Source organism: Prunus mume, linkage group LG7 (assembly GCF_029339155.1).
Source record: "Prunus mume cultivar Tortuosa linkage group LG7, ASM2933915v1, whole genome shotgun sequence".
Classification (NCBI taxonomy): domain Eukaryota; kingdom Viridiplantae; phylum Streptophyta; class Magnoliopsida; order Rosales; family Rosaceae; genus Prunus; species Prunus mume.
In genome coordinates this window covers 4,808,731-4,830,378 of record NC_142704.1, presented here as the reverse complement: position 1 = coordinate 4,830,378, position 21,648 = coordinate 4,808,731, and the positions used below count along the sequence as shown (strand labels likewise).

General features: G+C 37.6%; 4 protein-coding genes and 1 pseudogene across 5 annotated transcripts; 1 reads left to right on the top strand and 4 right to left on the bottom strand.

Moving 5' to 3' along the window:
• Nucleotides 1–679: 679 nt before the first annotated feature.
• On the bottom strand, nucleotides 680–4,341 carry LOC103343960 (subtilisin-like protease SBT3.8; annotated as a pseudogene). Its single transcript, XR_016122371.1, has 9 exons — nucleotides 4,213–4,341; nucleotides 4,033–4,124; nucleotides 3,591–3,688; nucleotides 2,657–3,478; nucleotides 2,442–2,527; nucleotides 2,026–2,271; nucleotides 1,823–1,955; nucleotides 1,541–1,740; nucleotides 680–1,431 (listed from the first exon to the last, which is right to left on the bottom strand). The product of XR_016122371.1 is annotated as a subtilisin-like protease SBT3.8 (transcript).
• A 402-nt stretch (nucleotides 4,342–4,743) lies between these two features.
• On the bottom strand, nucleotides 4,744–5,927 carry LOC107882080 (Subtilisin-like serine endopeptidase family protein). Its single transcript, XM_089042089.1, has 3 exons — nucleotides 5,817–5,927; nucleotides 5,536–5,728; nucleotides 4,744–5,446 (listed from the first exon to the last, which is right to left on the bottom strand). The coding sequence occupies exons 2-3, from the start codon at nucleotides 5,666–5,668 to the stop codon at nucleotides 4,875–4,877; spliced, it is 705 nt and encodes a 234-aa protein (XP_088898215.1). The 5' UTR covers nucleotides 5,669–5,728; nucleotides 5,817–5,927; the 3' UTR covers nucleotides 4,744–4,874.
• On the bottom strand, nucleotides 4,744–8,459 carry LOC103344207 (subtilisin-like protease SBT3.8). The gene is made up of 10 exons (XM_089041876.1): nucleotides 8,340–8,459; nucleotides 8,140–8,237; nucleotides 7,735–7,928; nucleotides 7,464–7,619; nucleotides 6,618–7,291; nucleotides 6,480–6,565; nucleotides 6,029–6,267; nucleotides 5,817–5,931; nucleotides 5,536–5,728; nucleotides 4,744–5,446 (listed from the first exon to the last, which is right to left on the bottom strand). Exons 1-8 carry the CDS (start codon nucleotides 8,457–8,459, stop codon nucleotides 5,918–5,920), a joined length of 1,581 nt encoding a protein of 526 aa, XP_088898002.1. The 3' UTR covers nucleotides 4,744–5,446; nucleotides 5,536–5,728; nucleotides 5,817–5,917.
• A 1,258-nt stretch (nucleotides 8,460–9,717) lies between these two features.
• On the bottom strand, nucleotides 9,718–16,452 carry LOC103337860 (subtilisin-like protease SBT3.4). The gene is made up of 11 exons (XM_089041363.1): nucleotides 16,213–16,452; nucleotides 13,194–13,293; nucleotides 12,987–13,078; nucleotides 12,770–12,867; nucleotides 12,436–12,591; nucleotides 11,669–12,336; nucleotides 11,502–11,587; nucleotides 11,162–11,407; nucleotides 10,957–11,071; nucleotides 10,408–10,600; nucleotides 9,718–10,330 (listed from the first exon to the last, which is right to left on the bottom strand). The coding sequence occupies exons 2-11, from the start codon at nucleotides 13,284–13,286 to the stop codon at nucleotides 9,759–9,761; spliced, it is 2,319 nt and encodes a 772-aa protein (XP_088897489.1). The 5' UTR covers nucleotides 13,287–13,293; nucleotides 16,213–16,452; the 3' UTR covers nucleotides 9,718–9,758.
• A 3,169-nt stretch (nucleotides 16,453–19,621) lies between these two features.
• On the top strand, nucleotides 19,622–20,426 carry LOC103337487 (DNA polymerase zeta catalytic subunit-like). Its single transcript, XM_089041875.1, has 3 exons — nucleotides 19,622–19,735; nucleotides 19,973–20,072; nucleotides 20,179–20,426. Exons 1-3 carry the CDS (start codon nucleotides 19,622–19,624, stop codon nucleotides 20,277–20,279), a joined length of 315 nt encoding a protein of 104 aa, XP_088898001.1. The 3' UTR covers nucleotides 20,280–20,426.
• The last annotated feature ends 1,222 nt before the right edge of the window (nucleotides 20,427–21,648 follow it).

Sequence of the window (21,648 nt, the reverse complement as noted above, 5' to 3'; positions counted from 1 at the left end):
TGGTGTGATGTGTATGCCATGGCCAAGCATAATCTTTTAGGACCAGCAAAAAAGCATGAATATTTTTCACCTTTTATTCATCTGCATTCTGCTGTGCCTTTTTTGAATATGATTTTTTAACTGCAAATACACCAACTAAAAATTATGGATTGCTTATATCTAAATATATAAAAACTCATCTGTGAAACTCTATAATATATTATGTGTACTTTGATTGATAGTCTGTCCACAAATGATGAAGAGTGTTAGTTGAATGATTGTGGTGCTGCACTGCACTGCATTGAAGTAGGCCCCTACCACCACGTTTATTGGACTTGCTTTTTATGAGAGCCCTGCCATGAGATTTCCAAACCCACAACTAATGAGTGGTGCTTTTGCCTTCCATTAGTGGGACTACTTTTCTTTTTCAAGGAAAAGCAGGATTGTTTTGGGACGAAAAGCATTTCTGTAGAAACCCTATCGTGTTTCAAAAAGTAAACATGACGACAGCAGAAGGTGAGTGGGAGGATGACCTTGGGAAAGTTGGGGTTGCAATTTACTTCTGTCTGTCCATTTGAGCTTGGTTCATGAATAAAAAATAACACTAGAAAAGAAAATGCTGTTGCATCATTTTTTATATCAATATCAATTTGCCCACCACGGCACCTGGTTCTCTGTTCTTCGGTGCACTCACAAAAGAGAATCAAATTCCTTGTCTACTTTCCTTGTTCATCAAGCAGACTCTCATATATTCTTTTCAACTGTGCATTACATAACTAACAAATTATGCTTACAAAAGAGAAGGGAGGCAGACATTGTCTCCGGAGAGAAATGCGATTATTAGTATGTAGCCAATTTTACAGGATGAGTATGATCTATTTTCAATTGTTATCAATATAGGATTGTATGATCTGTGTTCTCACTGATATGGGACTTGTCACATCATGCACCCCATCACTCCAAGTCAGGCTTCCGAAAAGTATGCTGTGTTCACTTGGTAGGTGGTGGAAACTGCCACCGTGAAGGAGATTGTCTTAACTGTGGAGTTGAAAACCAATGTATCTGGTTTTACACTTACTTTAATGCCTGGTGGAGGGTCTATTTGAGCTTTATATGTTGAGTTGACAGGACCAACATTTGTCACACTTCGAGTGAGTGTTATCGACTTTCTTAAATTTGGAATGGTAATGGAAGGTAGGTTCACATCCAGAATGGAAGGCATAATAATGGGACATGCTGTGGCTTGTCCAACAAGTTGAGAGATAGCTGAGGTGTTGTAGCCAACAGCACAAAGGTAGTTTATGTAGTCATCTGTGCCCATGTCATATATGAGGCCAGGGTCTGCTGCCTTGTTCGGGCTCACTAGTCCTCCTCTGTAATCAAATGGATCCGCGAGCTTCTGCAGCGTTCCTTCAGCAAATATGGGCTCTCCAAATGGATCAGTCTTCCATGCTGCAAAAGAAAAAAAAAGAAAAAAAGTTTTGTAATTGTTAATGTGCTGCACCTAATGTTGAAATTGTCACCATTCAATTTTGCTACATTACCAGCACTTGCTAATCACTTGGCCACCGAGTTACTAGTGCTGATTTGATTGCAGCAGGGGACCAATCAGGATGCAATGCTTTTAAAAGTGACACAATGCCTGCAATGTGGGGAGTTGCCATTGATGTCCCTGAATGAAAGGCGAATCATCCATCCATAACGGGATCAGAGGGGAGTACTGGCTGCTAATATACTCATACCGAGTGCAGCTATATCCGGCTGTGACACAAAGCCCTAATCAGTTAACTCCAAAGTAATAGGATAAATTAATAGGATGGACTAATGTTGTAGGGGATTGTACCTTCAAAATGGCTGGAGCGATCAAATTAGGCCCTCTAGCAGAGAAGTAGGCAACTTTGGTTGATACAGGCTTCCCCGCCAGTGTTTCAGAAGGGATCAATTTTACTACAGGAGAATGTATAACACAGAATGACCTAAGTTTCACATGCTCAACAAAGAAAATTTTGTTATTAAATTGATCATGGTGGTGCAAAATGAAGATACCTGGTGGAACGAATGTAAAGCAGTATCTGGGTGCCAAGTTCATGGTCTACCGCAATGCATGGGAAGTCATTGCTGAATGGAGCCAAGAGATTACTAGGATGCCTTGCAATAATCACCCCAACCCCACCCCTACTTCTCACAGCGGATACAGCGCTTATTGCTTGTGCTGGCCCGGGCACCGTTGTGAAGCAAAGGACTACATTTCCGGCCACAGGTGTGTTATTAAGTGACAGGGACTCGCAGACACTGCAAGTGAATACTTTTTTTTTTTTTTTTTTTTTCAGAGAGCATTATGGTTTCATTTCCCATATCACAAACCAAATTATTCATGTAAAAAATTTCAGTTCAGTTAAAGGATAAGAGAAGAAACACTTTTTTCTTCATATAAAAAAGATGTGCAAATAAATATTACATACCCAGCTGTTGTAGGGAAGAGTTCTGGGCCCTCTGTATACACCAGACCAGTAAAACCAACCTCTTTTCCTACAAACATGGCTTGCCCCTGAAAATTTTATGATACAAACCAATTGAGAAAAAGGAAAACATGTGAATGTTGAATCAAATTTAAAAAAAAAGGAAGCATATTAATGACCCAATTAGACAAGTTTGCAACAAAATTTGCATGAGTTACCAGTAGAGTTATGTTGTTCCCAAGCATGATGGCTGTGGGAAAGGACCTGTCAATGGTGGTAGCTGCCACAGTTAAGATCCAGGGTGCTACATTCCCTACTGTCTGAGCATAAAGTCCAGTATTGTCTGCAGCACAAACAACACTAATACCCTTGGCCACGGCATGGAATGAGCCGGTGGAAATTGCATCACGCTTATCAACTTCTGTGAACTTAGGAAGGTAGTTTCCCATAAACAGTGACAACACATCAACCCCATCATAAATAGCCTCATCGAAAGCTTTCAGCATATTCCGCAGCACAGACTGCAATTGGCGCATACCAACATGGTTTGTACACAGCCAAATGAGCCCGGGGTGCACCACCTCTAACTACTCCTAGGCCGAGGCCTTTGTAACTTGCATTGGCCACAAAGGAACCAGCAGCGGTTGTGGCAGTGTGTGTGCCATGTCCCATTGCATCTCTGGGAGACAAGAACTCTGGGAATTCAGTGGTATTGAATGGTTGTTCCTTGTCAGCAAGGAAACCATCTATGAACCACTTTGCTCCTATAAGTTTTTTGTTGCAGTCTGTTGTGGCATTGGGTTGGGATTGGCACCGACCCTTCCAACGGGTTGGGATTGGCCCAACCCCCTCATCATTTAACATTTTTGACTCTGGCCATATTCCTGTGTCACTTATACCAATGACAATCCCATCTCCCATCTTTGTGTCATGCATAAGATTGGTGGGAGAATGAGAAGAGAGGCCTAGATAATCCCGACTCCTTGTATTTTGTAGTGTATGAAAGCTATTAGGCATGACATGAGCAACTCCGGGTAACTCTAAAACAAGATTGAACGGAAGGAATATACTCATTAATTATAATCAGAAAATTTTGAGGCAATATGCATTGATCAAAAGTGGTCAAAGAAAGAGTACTCAATGTAAAAGTACCTGCAATCTCCTTGTCTTCGGATTCTGTAAGCTTGGCTGCGAAACCAGAGAAGCCATGTTTATAGCTATAGACTATTGAGTCAATGGCGGCTTCTTTGCTGCAGCATAGATTCAACCACACATAATCAACAACCATTTTAGAATTTTACCTCCAGAGACCAACATAAATTAAGTCATCTTCAAACATGCAAGTTTCCAAAAGCAGCATAACCATGAATGAATGAAAGCGAATTAAGCAGCCCTCGCCACATCACCACACCTTTGCAATGCAGGTGGCAGACTAAAAACAAGCAAGAAAAAAAAAAACCTACTTGAACAAGACTAAAATCTCAATTCAAGCCGCTTAATCAGAAGCTTAAGTGCTCTTTATGGTGAAATTGAAGTAGGACGAAGTGTAAAAGTTACTGATTTGAATGAAAGTAAAACTGTAAAGGCTATATACCTCCCAACAACTGATGCCAGCATCTCATGATGTGAACTGGTTACAAGCTCAGGATCCTCATGCTGCTTCTCCCCAATATAAACTATGTGAAGCTATATATCAGATAGTAATTAGTGGTAATCCTCCATAAATTAAGAAATTAGAGAGAAACAGATTTCAAGCTTTTGAAGCAGTACTTACTCTACTCTCGGCATCAACCGGTGCAATCAGGGTGTTCTGGCCATTGAAAACTAACAAAAGACTTGCTGCCACAAATAGTAAAGCCTTGTTGCTCTCAGTTTCACCCAAAGGAAACCCATTATATCTCTCTCTGTGATAGATAAGGATTTATGAAGCTACAGCTATATAGCCTGCATGTTTAGTACAATACCTTGTTTGTATTGTATGAATATGGCTTTTCATTGTTGAATCAGGTCACCATGCAAGTAGCAGGCTCTGAAGACTAATCTAATCAAAAGAGGAGCTTCCGAACTTTTTGATTTTTGGTTCGGATATTTATTTCTTTACCTATCAATTGACATTTCAATTATGGCATGAAAAAAAAAACTATCAAATGACATTTTCACTTTGACTTTTCAATGGCCACACAAGAAAGAACAAACATAAGTATACTGGTCTCATGCAGGGCGGCCCTGGGCACAGGCAGGCAAGGCCTCTGCCTAGGACCTCCAATTTATATAAACCCTATAACTTATGTTTAAACTCAAAAAATGTAATAAGCTCAGAAATCTTATTAAACTATAATAGTATTTTATTAGATCTCGATTATTAGATTCTAATACCAAATTACAACTCCATCAGTAATTTGCATAGTTATCCTTCTGGCATGGATTATTAGATTTTCAATTGCCATCTGTATAATACTGAATGATTTGTGTTCTAACAGATATGGGACTTGTCACCAAATGCTCCCCATCTGTCCAAGTGAGGCTTCCAAAGTAGTATCCTGTGTTCACTTGGTGGGTGGTGGAAACTGCAACAGTGAAAGAGATTGTTTTAATGGTGGAGTTGAAGACCAAAGTCTCAGGCCTAACGGCTACACTGATGCCAGGTGGAGGGTCTATGTTAGCTTTGTATACTGAGTTGACTGGACCAACATTTGTGACACTTCTGGTGAGTGTAATATTTTCTCTCAGATTTGGAATTGTAATGGAAGGCAGGTTCACATCCAGAACAGAAGGCTTGACCATGGAACAAGCTGTGGTTTGTCCAACAAGTTGAGAGATAGCTGAGGTGTTGTAGCCAACAGCACAAAGGTACTTAATGTAGTCTTCTGTGCCCATGTCATATATGAGACCAGGGTCTGCTGCCTTGTTTGGGTTCACAAGGCCTCCTCCATAATCAAATGGATTAGCAACCTTCTGGGGTGACCCCTCAGCGAAGATAGGCTCTCCGAATGGATCCATCTTCCATGCTGTCAAGAAATTTTGCATTAATGTGGTTAATTAATTTACACCAAAAGTTGCAATTTTTTGTTTGTAATCATAACGGTAATGGATGAACCTGTTGTTACTAGGGCTGATCTTATTGCAGCAGGGGACCAATTGGAGTGCAATGCTTTCAAAAGTGCCACAATGCCTGAGACATGAGGAGTTGCCATTGATGTTCCTGAATGCAAGGCAAATCCTCCATCCATGAAAAAATCGTAGGGAGAACTGCCAGCTAATATGCTCACACCGGGAGCGGCTATGTCTGGCTGCGACAGCAAAAATACTAAATGGTTTAATTGGAATTCAAGTTTGTTTACTTTTAAAGGGCTTAAAGTAGTAGGGTTTATTTTTTACCTTGAGTATGGCTGGAGCAATGGAGTTAGGCCCTCTAGATGAAAAAGTGGCAACCTTGGTTGATACAGGCTTCCCAACCAGTGTTGCAGAAGGGCTCAATTTTACGGTTGGAGATCTGTTTACCAAAGAGAGTAATGGAAATTTAACATGTCAACCAAGAAAATGAGCATGATGGTGAACCGATTGATGAGGATGGTTAAGAACAAAAGTACCTGGTGGAACGGATGTAATCTGAGTGCCAAGCTCATATTCTACTTCAATGCATGGGAAGTCATTGCTGCATGGACCTAAGACATCACCAGGAGACTTGGCAACAATAACCCCAACCCCACCAGCTGCCCTAACACTGGAGACCGCAGTTGCTACTGGAGTTCTACTGGCCACTGTTGTGAAGCAGAGAACTACATTTCCAGCCACCGATGTGTTGTTAAGTAAAAGGGACTCGCAGACGCTGCAAGTGAATCATTGTTATAGGACAATGCAATGTATTGTGCAAAAATCTACTTACTACCATGATCTTTGAACAGTATTTAAGCACCAAAAATAAGTATAAAGAAGCCAAAGTTTTGGATTTATCTCAAGCAATCATTTAAAAATTCAAATCTGCTAGACAATAAGGGAGACAGAAACTAATTAGAACAACTGGACACATTAACACATTACCCAGCTAGTGAAGGGATAAGTCCTGGGTTTTCTGGGTATACCAAACCAGTAAAACCAACTTCTTTTCCTGCAAAAACGGCTTGACCCTACAAAATAAGAAAAACTTAGATTAAGAAAATGAATTATATATATGATTACCAGAATGGTTAAGTTGTTCCCAAGTGTAATAGGTGTAGGAAAGGATCGATCAATTGTAGTAGCTGCTACAGTTAAGATCCATGGTGCTGTGTTTTCAACTGTGTATGCAGAAGGCCCCTCATTTGCAGCTCCACAAACAACAGGTATACCCTTGGCCACAGCATGGAACGAACCAATGGAAATCGTATCGCGGTCATCAACCTCTGAAAACAGAGGAAGTTGGGTGCCAAGAGATACTGATATAACATCAACTCCATGATGAATTGCATCATCAAAAGCTTTCAATATGTCAGCAGATGAGCACTGCCCCCTTGGCACATTCCAGCATACTTTATACATCGCCAAGCGTGCGCGGGGCGCTCCACCTCTTACTGATCCGAGGCCAAGGCCTCTGTAGCTGGCATTGTACACAAAAGAGCCACCAGCAATGGTAGATGTGTGTGTTCCATGTCCAAAAACATCTCTTGGGGACAAGAAATCCGGGCTGTCAGTGGTGTTGAATGGCTGCTTATTCTCAGCAAGGAAACCATCAATGTACCATTTTGCTCCTATAAGTTTTTTGTTACAATCTGCTGAGGCATTGAAGCTCTCTCCAGATACACACTGACCTTTCCATTGGTTTGGGATTGGTCCAAGCCCTTCATCATTGAATACCTTTGACTCTGGCCATATACCTGCCACCATTTTAACACTACTTTTTAAAATCATATTTTCTATAACTAAACCCACAAACGCAAACACATCCACCCCTGCACCGCAAATACTAGGTTCGATTCCCCCTCGCCCAATATGGCTTGTCTCAAAAAAACTCACAAACACAAATACAGAAAGAGAAGTGAGAGCAACCTGTGTCCAGAAGGCCAATGACAATTCCATCTCCCAAGTTTGTGTCATGCAAAAGGTTAGTGGGAGAACTAGGAGAGAGGCCAAGATAATCCCAACTCCTGGTTGTTTGCAGAGAATAAAAGTGACTGGGCATAACCCGGATAACTCCAGGTAACTCTGAGTAAATAGAGATCATAGAAGAAAATCAGTGAGAGTAATATTTGGAAATTGACTGCAGAGCCAAAAGAATTGAATCTCTTTAATAAGTTGAAGCCAGTGTAAACAGGAAAACCTATCTGCAATCTTCTGAGCTTGAGATTCTGTGACTTTAGCTGCGAAACCGGAGAATCCATGCTTGTAACTGTACACCATGGAATCATAAGCGGCTTCTTTGCTGCATGGACATAATTAGGCAAATAGTCAACTTGAAAGTCTTGAGCAAACATAATGCTTGTGCAATCCAGGATTTCATCAATTCCTCTGGGGCTAATCTAATTTTATTTTTTCAACTATAGTATGTGTGGAAAATGATTTTATCATATAAAATCATATGACACTAACATTCCATTTAATGAGCATAAAGCTATTAAGGTTTTTTTTTTAACTCTTTCGTTTAAGTGGTGCTTCCCTTCCCAATATTGAAAGAGGTTCTAAATTCGAAGATATATAATTTATAACGGATTTACAAGATGAATACCTCCCGAAAACTGAGGCCAGCATGTCGTGATGCAAACTGGTTACAACCTCAGGATCATGGTGATGCTTTTCACCCATATAGATATAGACTATGTGAACCTTTAAAAAGAAAACGAAAAAAAACAATAGTAAGAACCACAAATATATGTTTTTTTTTTTTTGGGTGGAAAAGGAAGAGATTTCTAGTTTGGGAGCACTCACTTTACTCTTGGCATGGACCGTCCTAATCATGGTGTTTTGGGTACAGAGCACTAAGAAAATATTAAATGTCACAAACACTGAAACTTTGTTGCTCATCTTCTTCAATAAAAGAGAAGCCATGGCGTTTAAGCTTTGAGTTTTGAAGCTTAAAAGTTTGGTGCATTGCCTTATATAGAGTTTGATTAAACACATTAAGCCCATGGGAGGCTAGGATTGTTTCTTATGCAAGCATTATATGATGCTTACATAAATGAAATTTGACTTTTGACACATTATATTCATTCTGTTTGCATTTTGTTAATGATGGAGGAAAGCTTCCTGTTTCGTCGAAATTCAAAGATTGATCAGTACTTATCCATGGGTTTTGTTACAAAATATGATTGTGAAGTGGCTAATTGTATCATGAGCCTTGTCTTTGCAAAAATTGTTAAAGAATATAAGTCTCATATTAGAAACTTAACTAAATAAAATACAACATATAATGAATGGTTTTACTACTAATGTTACCGAGACTTTCTGTGATAAAACCTCACATCTACTAGGATTTGTAGGTGATTAAGTTGAGAGACAATTTCGGTGTTGCTAGTAGTGGACTATTGGCTCGTCTCTCTAAAATTTAACAAAGATTTGACTAAGGGTATGAAAACAACCTCTTGGAGTTAATTAGCATAAACAAAGACAAAGCATAAAACAACTAATAAAAAATGGTATTAATTATCTGGGGCTGATTAGAAAAGGGGTCTAAGAAATTGGTTTGGAAGATTTGGGGACTACAAATGAATAAATTTATGTTATGAACAAATTAAAGGATTGGGGCCTAAGAAACTTGCCAACAATAAGTTTGCAAAATAAACAAATCAAACAATTGAGAAGTCAGTCCTGGACCCATTTCTTAATGAGCTCCTAGAAGTTCTTGCTAGAATGATAATGGTGAATATGATATAGAATGATAATGGCTTGTTATGAAAAAGTTAAAACAAAAATATCGAAGATTATATAAATGAACCATTTGTGTGGGATCAATTTTTTTATTTTTTTATGGGTCAAAACATTGCTTCATTGTATCCCCAAAACAATTTTATAAATTCATCAAACCAAGTTTACGTATGTAGTTCAGTTTTGTTGGATTTTGGGTTTTTGGCCCAAAAATTAGTTAAATCGAAGTGAGGCCCAAACTGCTCAAGTCCAACGGGTATTTTGGTTTGATGTGGGGCTGATTAAGGAATTTGACCACTCTAATGTTCATTAACATAATTTTTTAACAGAGTAAATAGCTTACCAATTATTTCATATTCTTACGACCAAATGTAGACTTTTTTTTTCTTTTTTTTTGGGTAGACGAATGATTGAAGTCCTGTTTTATATAGATATGAGAAGATAGGCTTAAAGTGAATGCACTCCATCATTTCACTATTCAATTCAGTCATTTGCATCATAAGGTTGCAAAAACTCTGTCCTCACAGACAATGGAATCCTTACAACATGCACTCCATCAGCCCAGCTAAGGCTACCAAAATAGTATCCAGTATTCATCCTGTGGATCGCGGAGATTGTGATTGTGAAATCGAGCTTTCGAACTGTAGAGTTGAAGACCAGAGCATTGGGATTTACAGATACAATTGTACCAAATGGAGTCTCAATGGTAGCTCTGTAAATGGATTCAGGGGCTCCCACATTTGTTACACTTCTTTTTATTGTGATGGGATTTTTGAGACTTGGTATGGTTATGGAAGGTAGGTTCATGTCAAGGATAGAGGGCTTCTTAATGGGACATTTTGTGTTCTGCCCTACAAGCCTAGAGATGGCAGAGTTGTTGTAGCCCCTTGAACAGAGATATTGCATGTAGCCGGCTTTGCCTATGTCATATACTAAACCAGGGTCTGCTGCTCCATTGGGGTTCATAATGCCGCCTCCAAGATCGAATGGATTTGCCAATTTTTGAGGCGATCCCTCTGCGAAGATCGGTAAACCAGATGGGCCATTCCTCCATGCTGCATGAAAATTTAGAACATGGTTAAGTTTAGCATGTATCATTAATGGAATTAGGAACATGTGATCATGTGGTTACCAGTTGTGACAAGTGCCGATTTAATGGCTGCCGGAGACCAATTAGGATGCATTGCTTTGAGAAGAGCCACAATGCCTGCGACATGAGGAGTTGACATTGATGTTCCTGAGTGCATGACATGTCCACCCTCCCCTAGTGCATCAAGTGGAGAAGTTGCCGCCAGAATGTTCACACCAGGGGCCGCTATATCTGGCTGTCCAACAGAAAAATCACAAGAAGATGATATAAGAAGAGTTTATATGGTGAATCCCAAAGCGAAATTTGAGCATAGACATGGACTTCTCTCTAAATTTGAAGAAGGAACTAGCAAATGTTATAGGAGACAAAACTTGAGAGCTTTCCAGTAACATAAGGAAAAATAGATGATCTCTTGAAGAACATGTTTAGTGTTCAATTTACTAAAACCTTCGCAGGCGAAATTTCACTTTGTTGTCTGGTTTATGCAGGTGTCCAGGGTAAGTAGAGAAAGATTTATGTGGACAAGAACTACATAGGCCCCCTGCCTTTTATATATTAAACATTTGCATTCAGTGTAGTGTGGATACATACCTTAAGAATTGCTGGTGTAATGGAGTTTGGCCCCCTAGATGAAAAATAAGCCACCTTGGCTGAGAGTGGCTTGCCAATAAATGTTTTAGGAGGTGTCAATTTTACAAGAGGAGATCTGTGCATTCCAAACAAAACTTGAGGGTCACAAACCCACCTAGCCATAATAATCGCGGTGTCAACAAGGACGATAATTAATCGATGTTACCTGGTAGATCGGATGTAAAACAGTATTCGGGTGCCAATTTCATAGTCAACTTCAATGCATGGGAAGTCTTCATTACATGGATATAAGGCGTCACTTGGATTATTTGCTACGATGAGGCCAACACCACCGGCTTCTTTCACAGCTGCTGAAGCACTTGTTATAGCTGTCCTACGACTGACTGTAGTGAAGCAAAGAACCACCTTTCCAGCCACCATAGTTTTGTTAAGTGACAGGGATTGGCACACACTGCAAAAGGGTAACTCATGAAAATGAACTATACGTAAATACATATTGTTAAGCTAATTTGGGGGATGTATTACAAAGTAACAGATCATGTTACCCTGCGGCAGTAGGGTCAAGCCCTTTGGATTCTGGGTATATCAAGCTTGCAAATCCAATCTCTGGCCCTGTAAACATAGCTTGTCCCTACATAAAAAACAAAGTATATGCTTGAAGTTGGAAATGCATACCAAGAATGTTATTTGCCACAATCACAGAAATACATACCAAGAAAGTTTTGTTATTTCCTAAAGTTATTGAAGTAGGAAATGATCGATCCATGGTGCTTGCTGCTACGGTTATGATCCATGGCGCTGTGTTCTGAACCGTCTCAGCTGAAGGTCCATCATTTGCTGCTCCACAAACAACAGTAATTCCCCTGGCCACAGCATGAAAGGAACCAGTTGCAATGCCGTCACGCTCATCAACCTCTGAGAAGAGGGGAATTGAAGACCCAATTGACAATGCCAACACATCAACCCCATCATGTATGGCTTCATCAAAAGCTTTCAATATATCAGCTGATGAGCATTGGCCTCCAAGCACTTTCCAGCAAACCTTGTAAATGGCCAACCTAGCATTTGGGGCACCCCCTTTGATTGTCCCATGACCAAGGCCCTTGTAGCTCACATTGGTCACAAAAGAACCAGCTGCAGTGCTAGAAGTGTGAGTACCATGTCCATGTGCATCTCTGGGAGACAAGAACTCTGTAGACCTGTTCAGTGGTTTTCCATACTCGGCAAGAAGTCCATCGATGAACCAGCGGGCTCCAATGATTTTTCTATTGCAGTGTATTGTAGCATTGAATCTGTCTCCAGATTCACATACACCCTTCCAGTGGGATGGAACTGGCCCCAGGCCTTTTTCATTGAATGATTCAGACTCTGGCCAAATACCTGTTTCATTGAGTGCTTGTGTTCAGGGACCATTACATAAGTAGGAGTATGAGTGTGTGCGTGTGCGTGCACTTATTTAAGAGAAAGAAAGAGAGCAACCTGTGTCAAGGACACCTATGATAACTCCATCACCCATGCTGCTCTTGTGAAGAATATTGGAAGGGGATTGAGAAGAGAGGCCAAGAAAATCCCAACTCCTAGTCGTTTGCAGCTTGTGAAGACTATTTGGTATGACTCGAACAACACCAGGCAGCTCTAGAGTTCACCATTTCATAAGCATAAAAAAGCAACAATAAGCACAATACTTAACGATGGCATCTGAAGGTATAGCTCATGAATCCATTACATATCTATATTGTAAATAATTTTCAATCATTGCAAACCAGACATATCTTTGCTGCACCCATATATAGCAATACTTTTTAAAATATACCTGAAAGTTTTTGGGCTTGAGACTCTGTGAGCTTGGCTGCAAACCCAGAGAAACCATGTCTATAACTGTATACCATTAATTCTGAGGCCAATTCCTTGCTGCAGCATAAGAACCAAATTACTTAGTAAACATTTTACTCAAGATTTGGATCATTTAAGCATCCTAGATTTCAAATTCACAGAATTGGTCTTTCTTTTTCTAAATCCATGTAAATTACCTTCCCGCTATGGTGGCAAGCAAATCATGATGTGAATCTGTGAGCAACTTGGGGTTGTCATGCTGCTTCTCTCCCAGATAAACAATGTGTACCTGTTGGTTGAGCGATATATCAGAACACCATATTCAAGAAAAAAAGAAAACAAAAACGAAAACCTTAAAGAACAAGAGCAAGTGTTTGAGATGTGGAAACATATATATAACATACTTGGCTATTTGCAGCCACCTTTGCAATCATTCCCTGGCCATTAAGAAAGCAGAGAAGGCAAAGTATAGCAAGTACTGAACTTGGGCTGCTCATATTGTCTCTACCACATAGAGAAAGAGAAAAGGGTTGGAGAAGGCTGATCAGAGACCAATTAAGAATTCAGAATATATCAAATATATGGATTAGAAAATACCAAGTCAAAAATCACTTGCTATAAAATATACCAAATGCATATATGAAAATTTGATGAATTCTGCAGAACGTGGTTGTTACCCACTGTTTTTATAACGGCATTTCGGGTTGGTGTGTGATAGCTTGGAGGATCAGACAAGTCAAGAAAAGTTGTGGAAAACTAGAAGATTATGAACAATTTGAAAAGTCGAAACTTCAAATCCCTTAATCAGTTTTCCATTAAATCATGATTTAAACCACTAATCAGTTTGGTTTTACGGCTTACGGATTAGTACTTAAATTTAGCCAGGGAGTTGAGTTCTATAGACCTTAGCTTAGCTGGGAATATAAACACTCCCACTCACTTTGCTTCACGCTAGCACTAAAAAATTTTCCCAGACAAAAGCTACAAACAGTAATTCTTATTTTTCGTTTAGTTATTTCTTGACCCAAAAGGAATTTGGGAAGAGAAAACTTGAAGGATAATGCAGAAGCAGCCAGACCTGGACAGATTCAAAGGAAGGGAAACTTCTCTGCTAATGCATAAAGGTGAAACAGGTTTTGGGTTTGTCTGCGTCACTGCGTGTACATACACAATATTTGACATGGACTATGCTAAAATCTTGAGCGTAATCCATAACCCTTATGTTGACTATTTATGCACTAGAAGAAAGAAACAAAGTCATTGCTGAAAAGATTTAAAACGAAGGGCAGGTAATCGTGAATTTAGAACTTAAAAATAGAATCTCTGCCTTGTTTTGAAGCTTTGAAGATAACCCACAAATCAATTCATGTAAATAGTGTACTTGTTTATCAAATTTGAATGAAACCACATATAAAGATGAGCAGTCTCGATCTCTTGTACCACAAGAGTCCAAGAGACAAGTTATTTGCAAAATTAATGTATTAGAGATAAAAAGTCTGCTCGTAGCACTTATGACTAACAAACATTAACAAGTGGTTGACAATTCAAGTTCTTCTAGAGCCTAATGAGTAATGCAAGAGACACTAATTTTTAGATATCAAACTAATCCCGTATTATTTTATTTGTTCTCATTTTAACGACACTCTGAACTTTATTTATTCATAATAAATAAGAAATTGTCATATCAGTTAGTTAGTGTTCATAAATTTATATAATAAGTTGGTATTTTAGTAGTACACAATATTCCAATTCTTTTTATTATTTACAACAAATGTCTTGAATTGATACCATACAATTTTATTAAGTCAAATGCATCGATAAACCAAAGACGACTTTGAAGCTTTTAGTATGAATGGAATATGATATATTAGGTAACGTAAGCTTTATCCCTCGTTCATTTGACTTTTCATTGGACAACAACATAGGCATTATCGATCCCTCATTCACCAAAGAATCATTAAAAAACCAGAAAGACGCGTTCAAAAGAACTGGCCTTCCACGCAGCCACACCAATGTGCATAAACATAATCTTTGACAGAAAAAATTAGATAATCAAATTATGACATAATGCGGCCCTTTTGCCTCTTTTTGTTTCCTGGTTTTTTGGTTGTAATTGACTAGAATATATGATATATTTTAGATCAAGTCGAGCTTTCCTAACTGACGAATGAACATTTTTTTTATTACAAACAATAATTTAAATTATGAATAAGGGATTTTCTCTCACGCACATACAATGTCAGCGTTAGTATGCAAGTCAAAGTCCTTTTTTCTACTAAACGTTGACCAACCAATCTTAAAGAACTACATTGGCATTTCCTTTTCATATACATGTTTGATGAGGAATTTTGTTTTCAACAGCTGAAATATAGCCAGTGGCGTTTCTAGCCTATGGCCCGGCCCAAATTTTTGTTAAAAAATTCTTGTCTACACTACATATGTTCCCCACTTAAATTAAGCATAAACAAACCTGTAGAAACCCGGCCCAAATTTTTGTTAAAAAATTCTTATCTACACTACATGTGTTCCCCACTTAAATTAAGCATTTACAAACCTGTAGAAACCTTTTTTCTTTCTTTTCCTTCCCTCTTCTCTCCCTCTTCATTTCTTTTCCTTCTCTCCTCTCCCTCTTTTTTTCTTTCTTTTCCTTCTCTAATCTCTCCTCTCTTTTTCTTTTCTTTTTTCCGTTCTTTTCCTTCTATTTTCTTCTTTATCCTTATCTCATTTTGTTAAAAAAAATATATATAGATATATATTACCTACACTACTTATTATTATTATTATTTTTTTTTGGTCTCACACAAACCCCAAGCCCGCCTATATATATTTTTTTTGTCTCGCACAAAGACAGATGTTTCAGAAATTTCAGAAATATTTTTTTGTATTTGTAGATATAGATGCATTTAAGGGTAAAGCTCATTATGTCTCCCTCATTATGTGTATTAATAAAACTCACTTCTAATGTTGAGTTTAGTATATAAATTTTGCCCAATCAGTTTTCAAATCTTGGAACCTCCACTGACTATAGCAGGCAAATTCCAAATCCCTACATAAAAATTAGGAGCTCTAAATTCTAAGTATATCCAATCAGTCCATGATTAAAAAAGATTTTTAAAAAAAACCTCAGTATGAGTATGACCACACTTTTGCTACAATCAGAGACTAGGGGCCCGTTCGTTTAAGTTTTCAGCGCCCGTTTTCATTTTCAAAAAACAAAAACAAACCAAGAATCCGTTCGGTGGACTAAAACAGAAAACATTGAGAATGTTTTCATAAAATGAAAACAACATCACGTATACTTCGGAAAAACAGAAAAAATGTGTTTTCATTCTCACAGAAAACAAACGCCTAAAACATAAACCGAAATGCACAACCCCATCGCTCTACCCAGCAAAACAGAAACGAAACGAAAATCAAACTCACCACGGCCACGACTGTCAGACCATCATCATCACAACCGCCACTGATTCTGCCACTGCCACCAAACCTCACAGACCCAGTCCCCACATCACCACCACCTATCAAACCCAACCGACACCAACACCAACACCACCACCATGCCAATGGAATCAAAACCAAACACCCAATCGAACCCAATACACATCTCGCCACCTAGTAAAAAAGCAATCGGCACCTCCACCACCCATACCCAATCAAAGCACACTACAAAAAAAAGTGTCATTACCGACCAACTTTTTCCGAGGGTCCCGAAACTCCCTCGGTAAAAGTGTTTTTTCCGACCAAAAAATGTTATCCGTTGGAAATATTTCATGGGGCTGAAATTTATTTCCGACAAAGGAACTACCCTCGGAAAAAGTCTATAAGGTCGTCGGAAATGTAATTTATTTGGAGGGAAAACTTGGCGCCAATTTTATTAACGACAAAAACTATTTTTGTCGGAAATAAGACGATTATTTCCGAGGGGTTTCTCATTCCGTCGGAATTGTTTGCCTATTTCCTAGGAGCTTCTTATTCCCTCGGAATTGTTTGACTATTTCTGAGCAACTTCTCATTCGGTCGGAATTGTTCGACTATTTTTTTAGAGGCTTCTCATTCCGTCGGATTTGTCTATAAACAAAATTGAGTTTTTGTTATTACTTTGTATTTTATAATTCAAAATTAGATTTTTTGAGCTTTAAGGCTAAGAGAATGTCACAAGGAGTTTCTAGGAATTTTCGGTATATTTTTTTATTTTAAATTTATTTATTATGAATCATAAAAGTTAAATCTTAAAGAAATACTATGAAATAGAATGGATTGACATGTGTTAGCCTCTTAAAGGAACTATGTCAGTGTTTCTGATAGGAGGCCTATAATATGGCGACATGTGTTATTTTCTGACTATTTATTGTTTTTATCTTAAACAATTAATAAAAAAAATTAAATAAAAATAGTAAAAATGCACCGAAAATTGCTACAAACTCTTTTATCTTTAGCCTACTATCTCATAGCCACATATATCACTTTTTTTTTAAATTCTCAGCCAACAGAAAGGGACAAGATCAAACAAACACAACTTACAAAAAGATTTTAAAAAGGAACAGTAAAACATTATGACATTAAAATAACACAACTTACACTTATTTTCATGCTCCATTATTGTTTGTGGTTGGTCAAACTCAAATACAACATCAATATATTAGAACATCATTAAATCAATGGTACTAAGCTCCGAATCTTCCCCAATTTGCATACAATCTAAGGTTATTACCTCACCTTTATTTCTCAAGTTTCTGATCTTTATTCAATGGTTGTTTGTTTGCTAATTAATTGGCTCCAATTTTTAGTTCTATTGATTTGTGTTTTTTTGGGTTTGGTTGTACTTATTTGTGTAGTGTTTGGAAAACAAATTTCTAAATTTAACTAAACTATAGTCCTCGTTCGCGTTTAGTTATGCTATTTTCGGGCTTTAGCGTCCTTATCAAAAAATAAATTTATAGACAATTTGAATCATTTTATATTATATTATAGAAGAAGCCAAGAAAAAAGAATATAGTCAGGCCCTAAATAAATTCTTGGTTCCACCATTGATTCCACATGTTTCAGTTAATGAGAATCATTGGATCCAATAAACAAGAGTGTTACGTGACAGAATGTTTTGATTTGTTTATGAATAAAGTTGAGTTTTGTTATTACTTTGTATTTTTATAATTCAAAAATTAGATTTTTAGAGTTTTAAGGTGAAGAGGATGTCACAAGGAGTTCATAGGATTTTTTAGTGTATTTTTCTTATTTTTCAATTTATTTGTTATGAAATTAAAAGTTAATTAACTATATAAAAAAAAACATATTTGCGATTGCGACGACGTTTTTCCGAGGGACGCCAAATACCCTCGGTAATAAATTAGTAAATTTAAGTTTTGCGCTCGCTTTCCCCCAATTTTTTTCTCCTGCCGCCCTTTTTTTTGGCTCCATTTAAATTTTGTGCCTAACACTTTGCCTAAAAAAAAAAAAACCAAAGAAACACAAAAAAAACCCTAACTCGCTCTATCTCAAGCTTTTTCTGACCCAAACCCTCACTTCCTCCTTCTCATCTACAAACTCTCCAGTTCTCACAAATATCACTTTGAGTTGAACCCACACCCACCATCGCTCCATTTTTGCCGTCGTTGCTCCAATCGAAGGAGTCACTCGCCATCGCCGTCTCCTCTCATCATCTCGTCGCCGCTGCCTCTATCTCAATTTCAGGTAAGTTCCATCTCGTCTCATCTCACCTCAGTTATTTAGATACAAATTTATGAAAGGTAGAAGGAAGATCTAGGTAGATCCGCCATCATATGGTATTGTGGGATCATGAGTTCCATGATAGGTAGAAGGAAGATTTTTATTAGGGTAATTTCTGGAATTGGTCTCTTCTTTGGTTTCCATTATATTTCCTTGATAATACTGATGGGTTTTCCATGTCTGCCTTTTGGTTTAGTAATCTTTTTGATCTGATGAAACCAGACCTCATCTTTGGTTTTCAGATTCTCGCTCCTCCCTGCCTTTCAATCTTACAAGGTTGTTTGCTCTTCCAATCAAGGTAATAATCTCAACCTATCCTTGCTCTTTATTTTAATTTTTTTATATAGCAATTTATGATTTCAGATTATACATGGTGGGAACCAGACCTCATCTTTGGTTCCTTCTGTATATTTGTCATCACTCTGTATCTTGTAATTTTGGTCTATATTTGAGAAGAGGAATTGGGTCTGAATGCTTCATCAACTATTTAGAGAGGAGTGCTGCAGAGAACATTATAGCCGTGTTTGCAGAGAACATTATATAGTCTTTATATATTTGATTTTTCATTTTCATTTGGGTCTATTGGTTGATTTTGAGTTATAGACAATAAAAAAAAAAGAGAGATAAAAAACAGAGAACATAAAAGATTTTATAGAAATAATAAGATTAGAAAAAGAGACCAAAACATAGAATAGAAGCATACATGGTCATCCTACAAGTTAATAATAGTCAAATTGTACATGGTCATCCTATAAGGTAATAATAGGATACAGTAAATTCTTCTGATTTGTTCTTTTTCATTACTGTGTGTTTGATTAGGCATAATGACATATCATGAGTTTAGACTGTTGTATGTGGTCTATTTATGTCAATTGCCTGTGGGTCAATGGAGATTGTTCCATCACTTTTTTTCTCTCTTTCTCTCATATGTAAATGGGGCAAATTAACTTTCTTTTGTGTTTACACAGCATTGAAGATTCTTTTCAGATTGGACATGAGATTGCATCTGAAATTACTGCTATGAAACCAAATCCAATTGTTTGGAAGATGGAAAAAGTTTATAGCCCGTGCTTCCTCCTTATTAAGAAGCGTTATGTTGGTTACAGTTATGAAAGCCCTGAACAGATTGCCCATGACAGTTCGCAGGGATACATGTGGGGCTGTTGCCAAGACAATGGAGCAGTCTTTGAGACTTTTTTTTGAACATCAGGATATGTATGAGGTACAAAAGCATGTGCTATTCCTTTTGATTGTACTTGAACTGGTTTGATAAAATCAAGGGTGAAGAGCAAAAGATAGGACGTCCATTGGTTGTAAGTCAATCCATGTTCCCATGTTACCTCTTTAGTTTCATAGATATCTTGTATTTGCCCTGAGTTTTTTTTCCTTAATATAGCTTTTACTGGTGGTTGACTTGATTTCCACGGTTAGATGATGACCTTTGTTTTTTTTTACACAGGTTAGAGCATACTTACAGCGTCAATGGAAGCGGATTCTATCTGGAAGGGTGTCTCTTCAGGATTTTGTATTTGCAAAGGAGGTTCGCCTAGGCACCTACCGTGCTTGTATCTATTTTTCTGTTCTTATTTCATTACTGTCTGTCATGTATTGCCTTCTTGATATATTTGATTTAACACATTGACTAAAACTTTGTTTTGGAAACAGAACTAGCTCTGTTCTTGTTTTGGCAGGATAAACAAACAATGTTATTATTAATGGGAAGTAGCAGCAGCCCAGCATTAGTGAAGATTCAAAGGAAGCTATGAAGCATGCATTCGAACTCTTTAATGTTCGATTGGAAGTAGACTTTGGGACTAGTGATATAGGACATAGCTTAGGATTGTAATGAATATTTGTAATTTATTACATTTGTCTTTTATTAATGATGATATATACTATTCTTCGAACAACAATTTCTCAATTGAAATATTATTTATATTTTTTGACAAAATATTTGTACGTTTAATGCTTATAAATGTAGTCGGAAAAACTTTTTTTCGACAAGCTTCCATGTCAAAAAAGCACAATTCCAACGAATTATATTTATCACAAATAGTAATCTAGGGTCGGAAATACTATTTTCGACAAATAGTCATTGGTCAAAAAAATAGTATGGCTTGTCGAAAAAATAGTATGGCAAGAACAAAAGATCTCGATAAAAAATTATTTCCGATAGGTTCGTAAGTATTTGCGACCACATTTATTGTTGGAAATGAATTTGTATGGTCGTTTTGAAAATCTATTTCTGATAAAAAAAAAATTAGCAATATCGACGAAATATGGGTGTCGAAAATACATTATTTCCGACGGAATGGTCGGAAAAAAAGTATTTCCAACCGGCGTTTTAGCGACGACTTCCGACGAACCTTTGCCGTCGAAAAAGCGAATTTCCGACGGCAAAAGGCTTTTTGCGACCACAAAATACCCTCACTAAAGGCATTCTATTTTGTAGTGGCATCACCATCGCCATCACCACCCAATTAAGAGAGAGAGAGAGAGAGAGAGAGAGAGAGAGAGAGAGGAGGAAGAAAGAAAAGGAAAAAAGAAAAAAAGAGGAAGAAAGGAACGGCCTGGGAAGGGAGAAGAAAAGATAAAGGAGAGAAGAGGAAGAAAGAAAAGGAAAAAAGAAGAAAAGAGGACGGCCTGGGAAGGGAGAAGAAAAGAGAAAGGAGAGAAGAGGAAGAAAGAAAAGGAAAAAAGAAGAAAGGAGGAAGATAAAAAAAAGTTTAACTTAAAAAAAATAATATAATTTTTTATTTGTCAAATTATACATTAAAAAAAATATTTTTTAGAACATAAATTAGCAAAAATACACTTGAAAAATAATTGTACTACCAAACACGTTTTCATTGTTTTTGTTTTCTAAATATGTTTTCTAATTAATCTACAGACGCATTTTCATTTCTGAAAATACAAATTTGTTTTCTTGTTTCATTCTCTGAAAATATTCTCGAAAACACTCTCAAAACGTTACCAGACGGGCCCTAGGTGTCCAACCTAAACCACCATATTTATCTATCTTGTCCATTGGAGGAAGATGATCATCTGTACGAAGCTCCACATTACCAAATTACTGTGACAAAGCTACTGCAGTACAGAAAAATAACCCAAAAGTTATTTTGAAGCATAATTTTT

Excerpts from the sequence above, each read along its gene's own strand:
- LOC107882080 (XM_089042089.1), bottom strand. The coding sequence starts at position 5,668 with ATGGATGGAGGATTTGCCTTGCATTCAGGAACATCAATGGCAACTCCT. Across the intron at positions 5,447-5,535 it reads ATCAGCCCTAGTAACAACAG|CATGGAAGATGGATCCATTC; the intron begins GTTCATCCATTA and ends ATTTCTTGACAG.
- LOC103344207 (XM_089041876.1), bottom strand. The coding sequence starts at position 8,459 with ATGGCTTCTCTTTTATTGAAGAAGATGAGCAACAAAGTTTCAGTGTTT. Across the intron at positions 7,929-8,139 it reads CTGGCCTCAGTTTTCGGGAG|CCCCAGAGGAATTGATGAAA; the intron begins GTATTCATCTTG and ends AAATTAGATTAG. Across the intron at positions 7,620-7,734 it reads GCTCAGAAGATTGCAGATAG|AGTTACCTGGAGTTATCCGG; the intron begins GTTTTCCTGTTT and ends CTATTTACTCAG.
- LOC103337487 (XM_089041875.1), top strand. The coding sequence starts at position 19,622 with ATGAAAGCCCTGAACAGATTGCCCATGACAGTTCGCAGGGATACATGT. Across the intron at positions 19,736-19,972 it reads AACATCAGGATATGTATGAG|GTTAGAGCATACTTACAGCG; the intron begins GTACAAAAGCAT and ends TTTTTTACACAG. Across the intron at positions 20,073-20,178 it reads GGTTCGCCTAGGCACCTACC|AACTAGCTCTGTTCTTGTTT; the intron begins GTGCTTGTATCT and ends TTTTGGAAACAG.
- LOC103337860 (XM_089041363.1), bottom strand. The coding sequence starts at position 13,286 with ATGAGCAGCCCAAGTTCAGTACTTGCTATACTTTGCCTTCTCTGCTTT. Across the intron at positions 13,079-13,193 it reads AGGTGGCTGCAAATAGCCAA|GTACACATTGTTTATCTGGG; the intron begins GTATGTTATATA and ends CTCAACCAACAG. Across the intron at positions 11,408-11,501 it reads CTTGACCCTACTGCCGCAGG|TGTGTGCCAATCCCTGTCAC; the intron begins GTAACATGATCT and ends ACCCTTTTGCAG.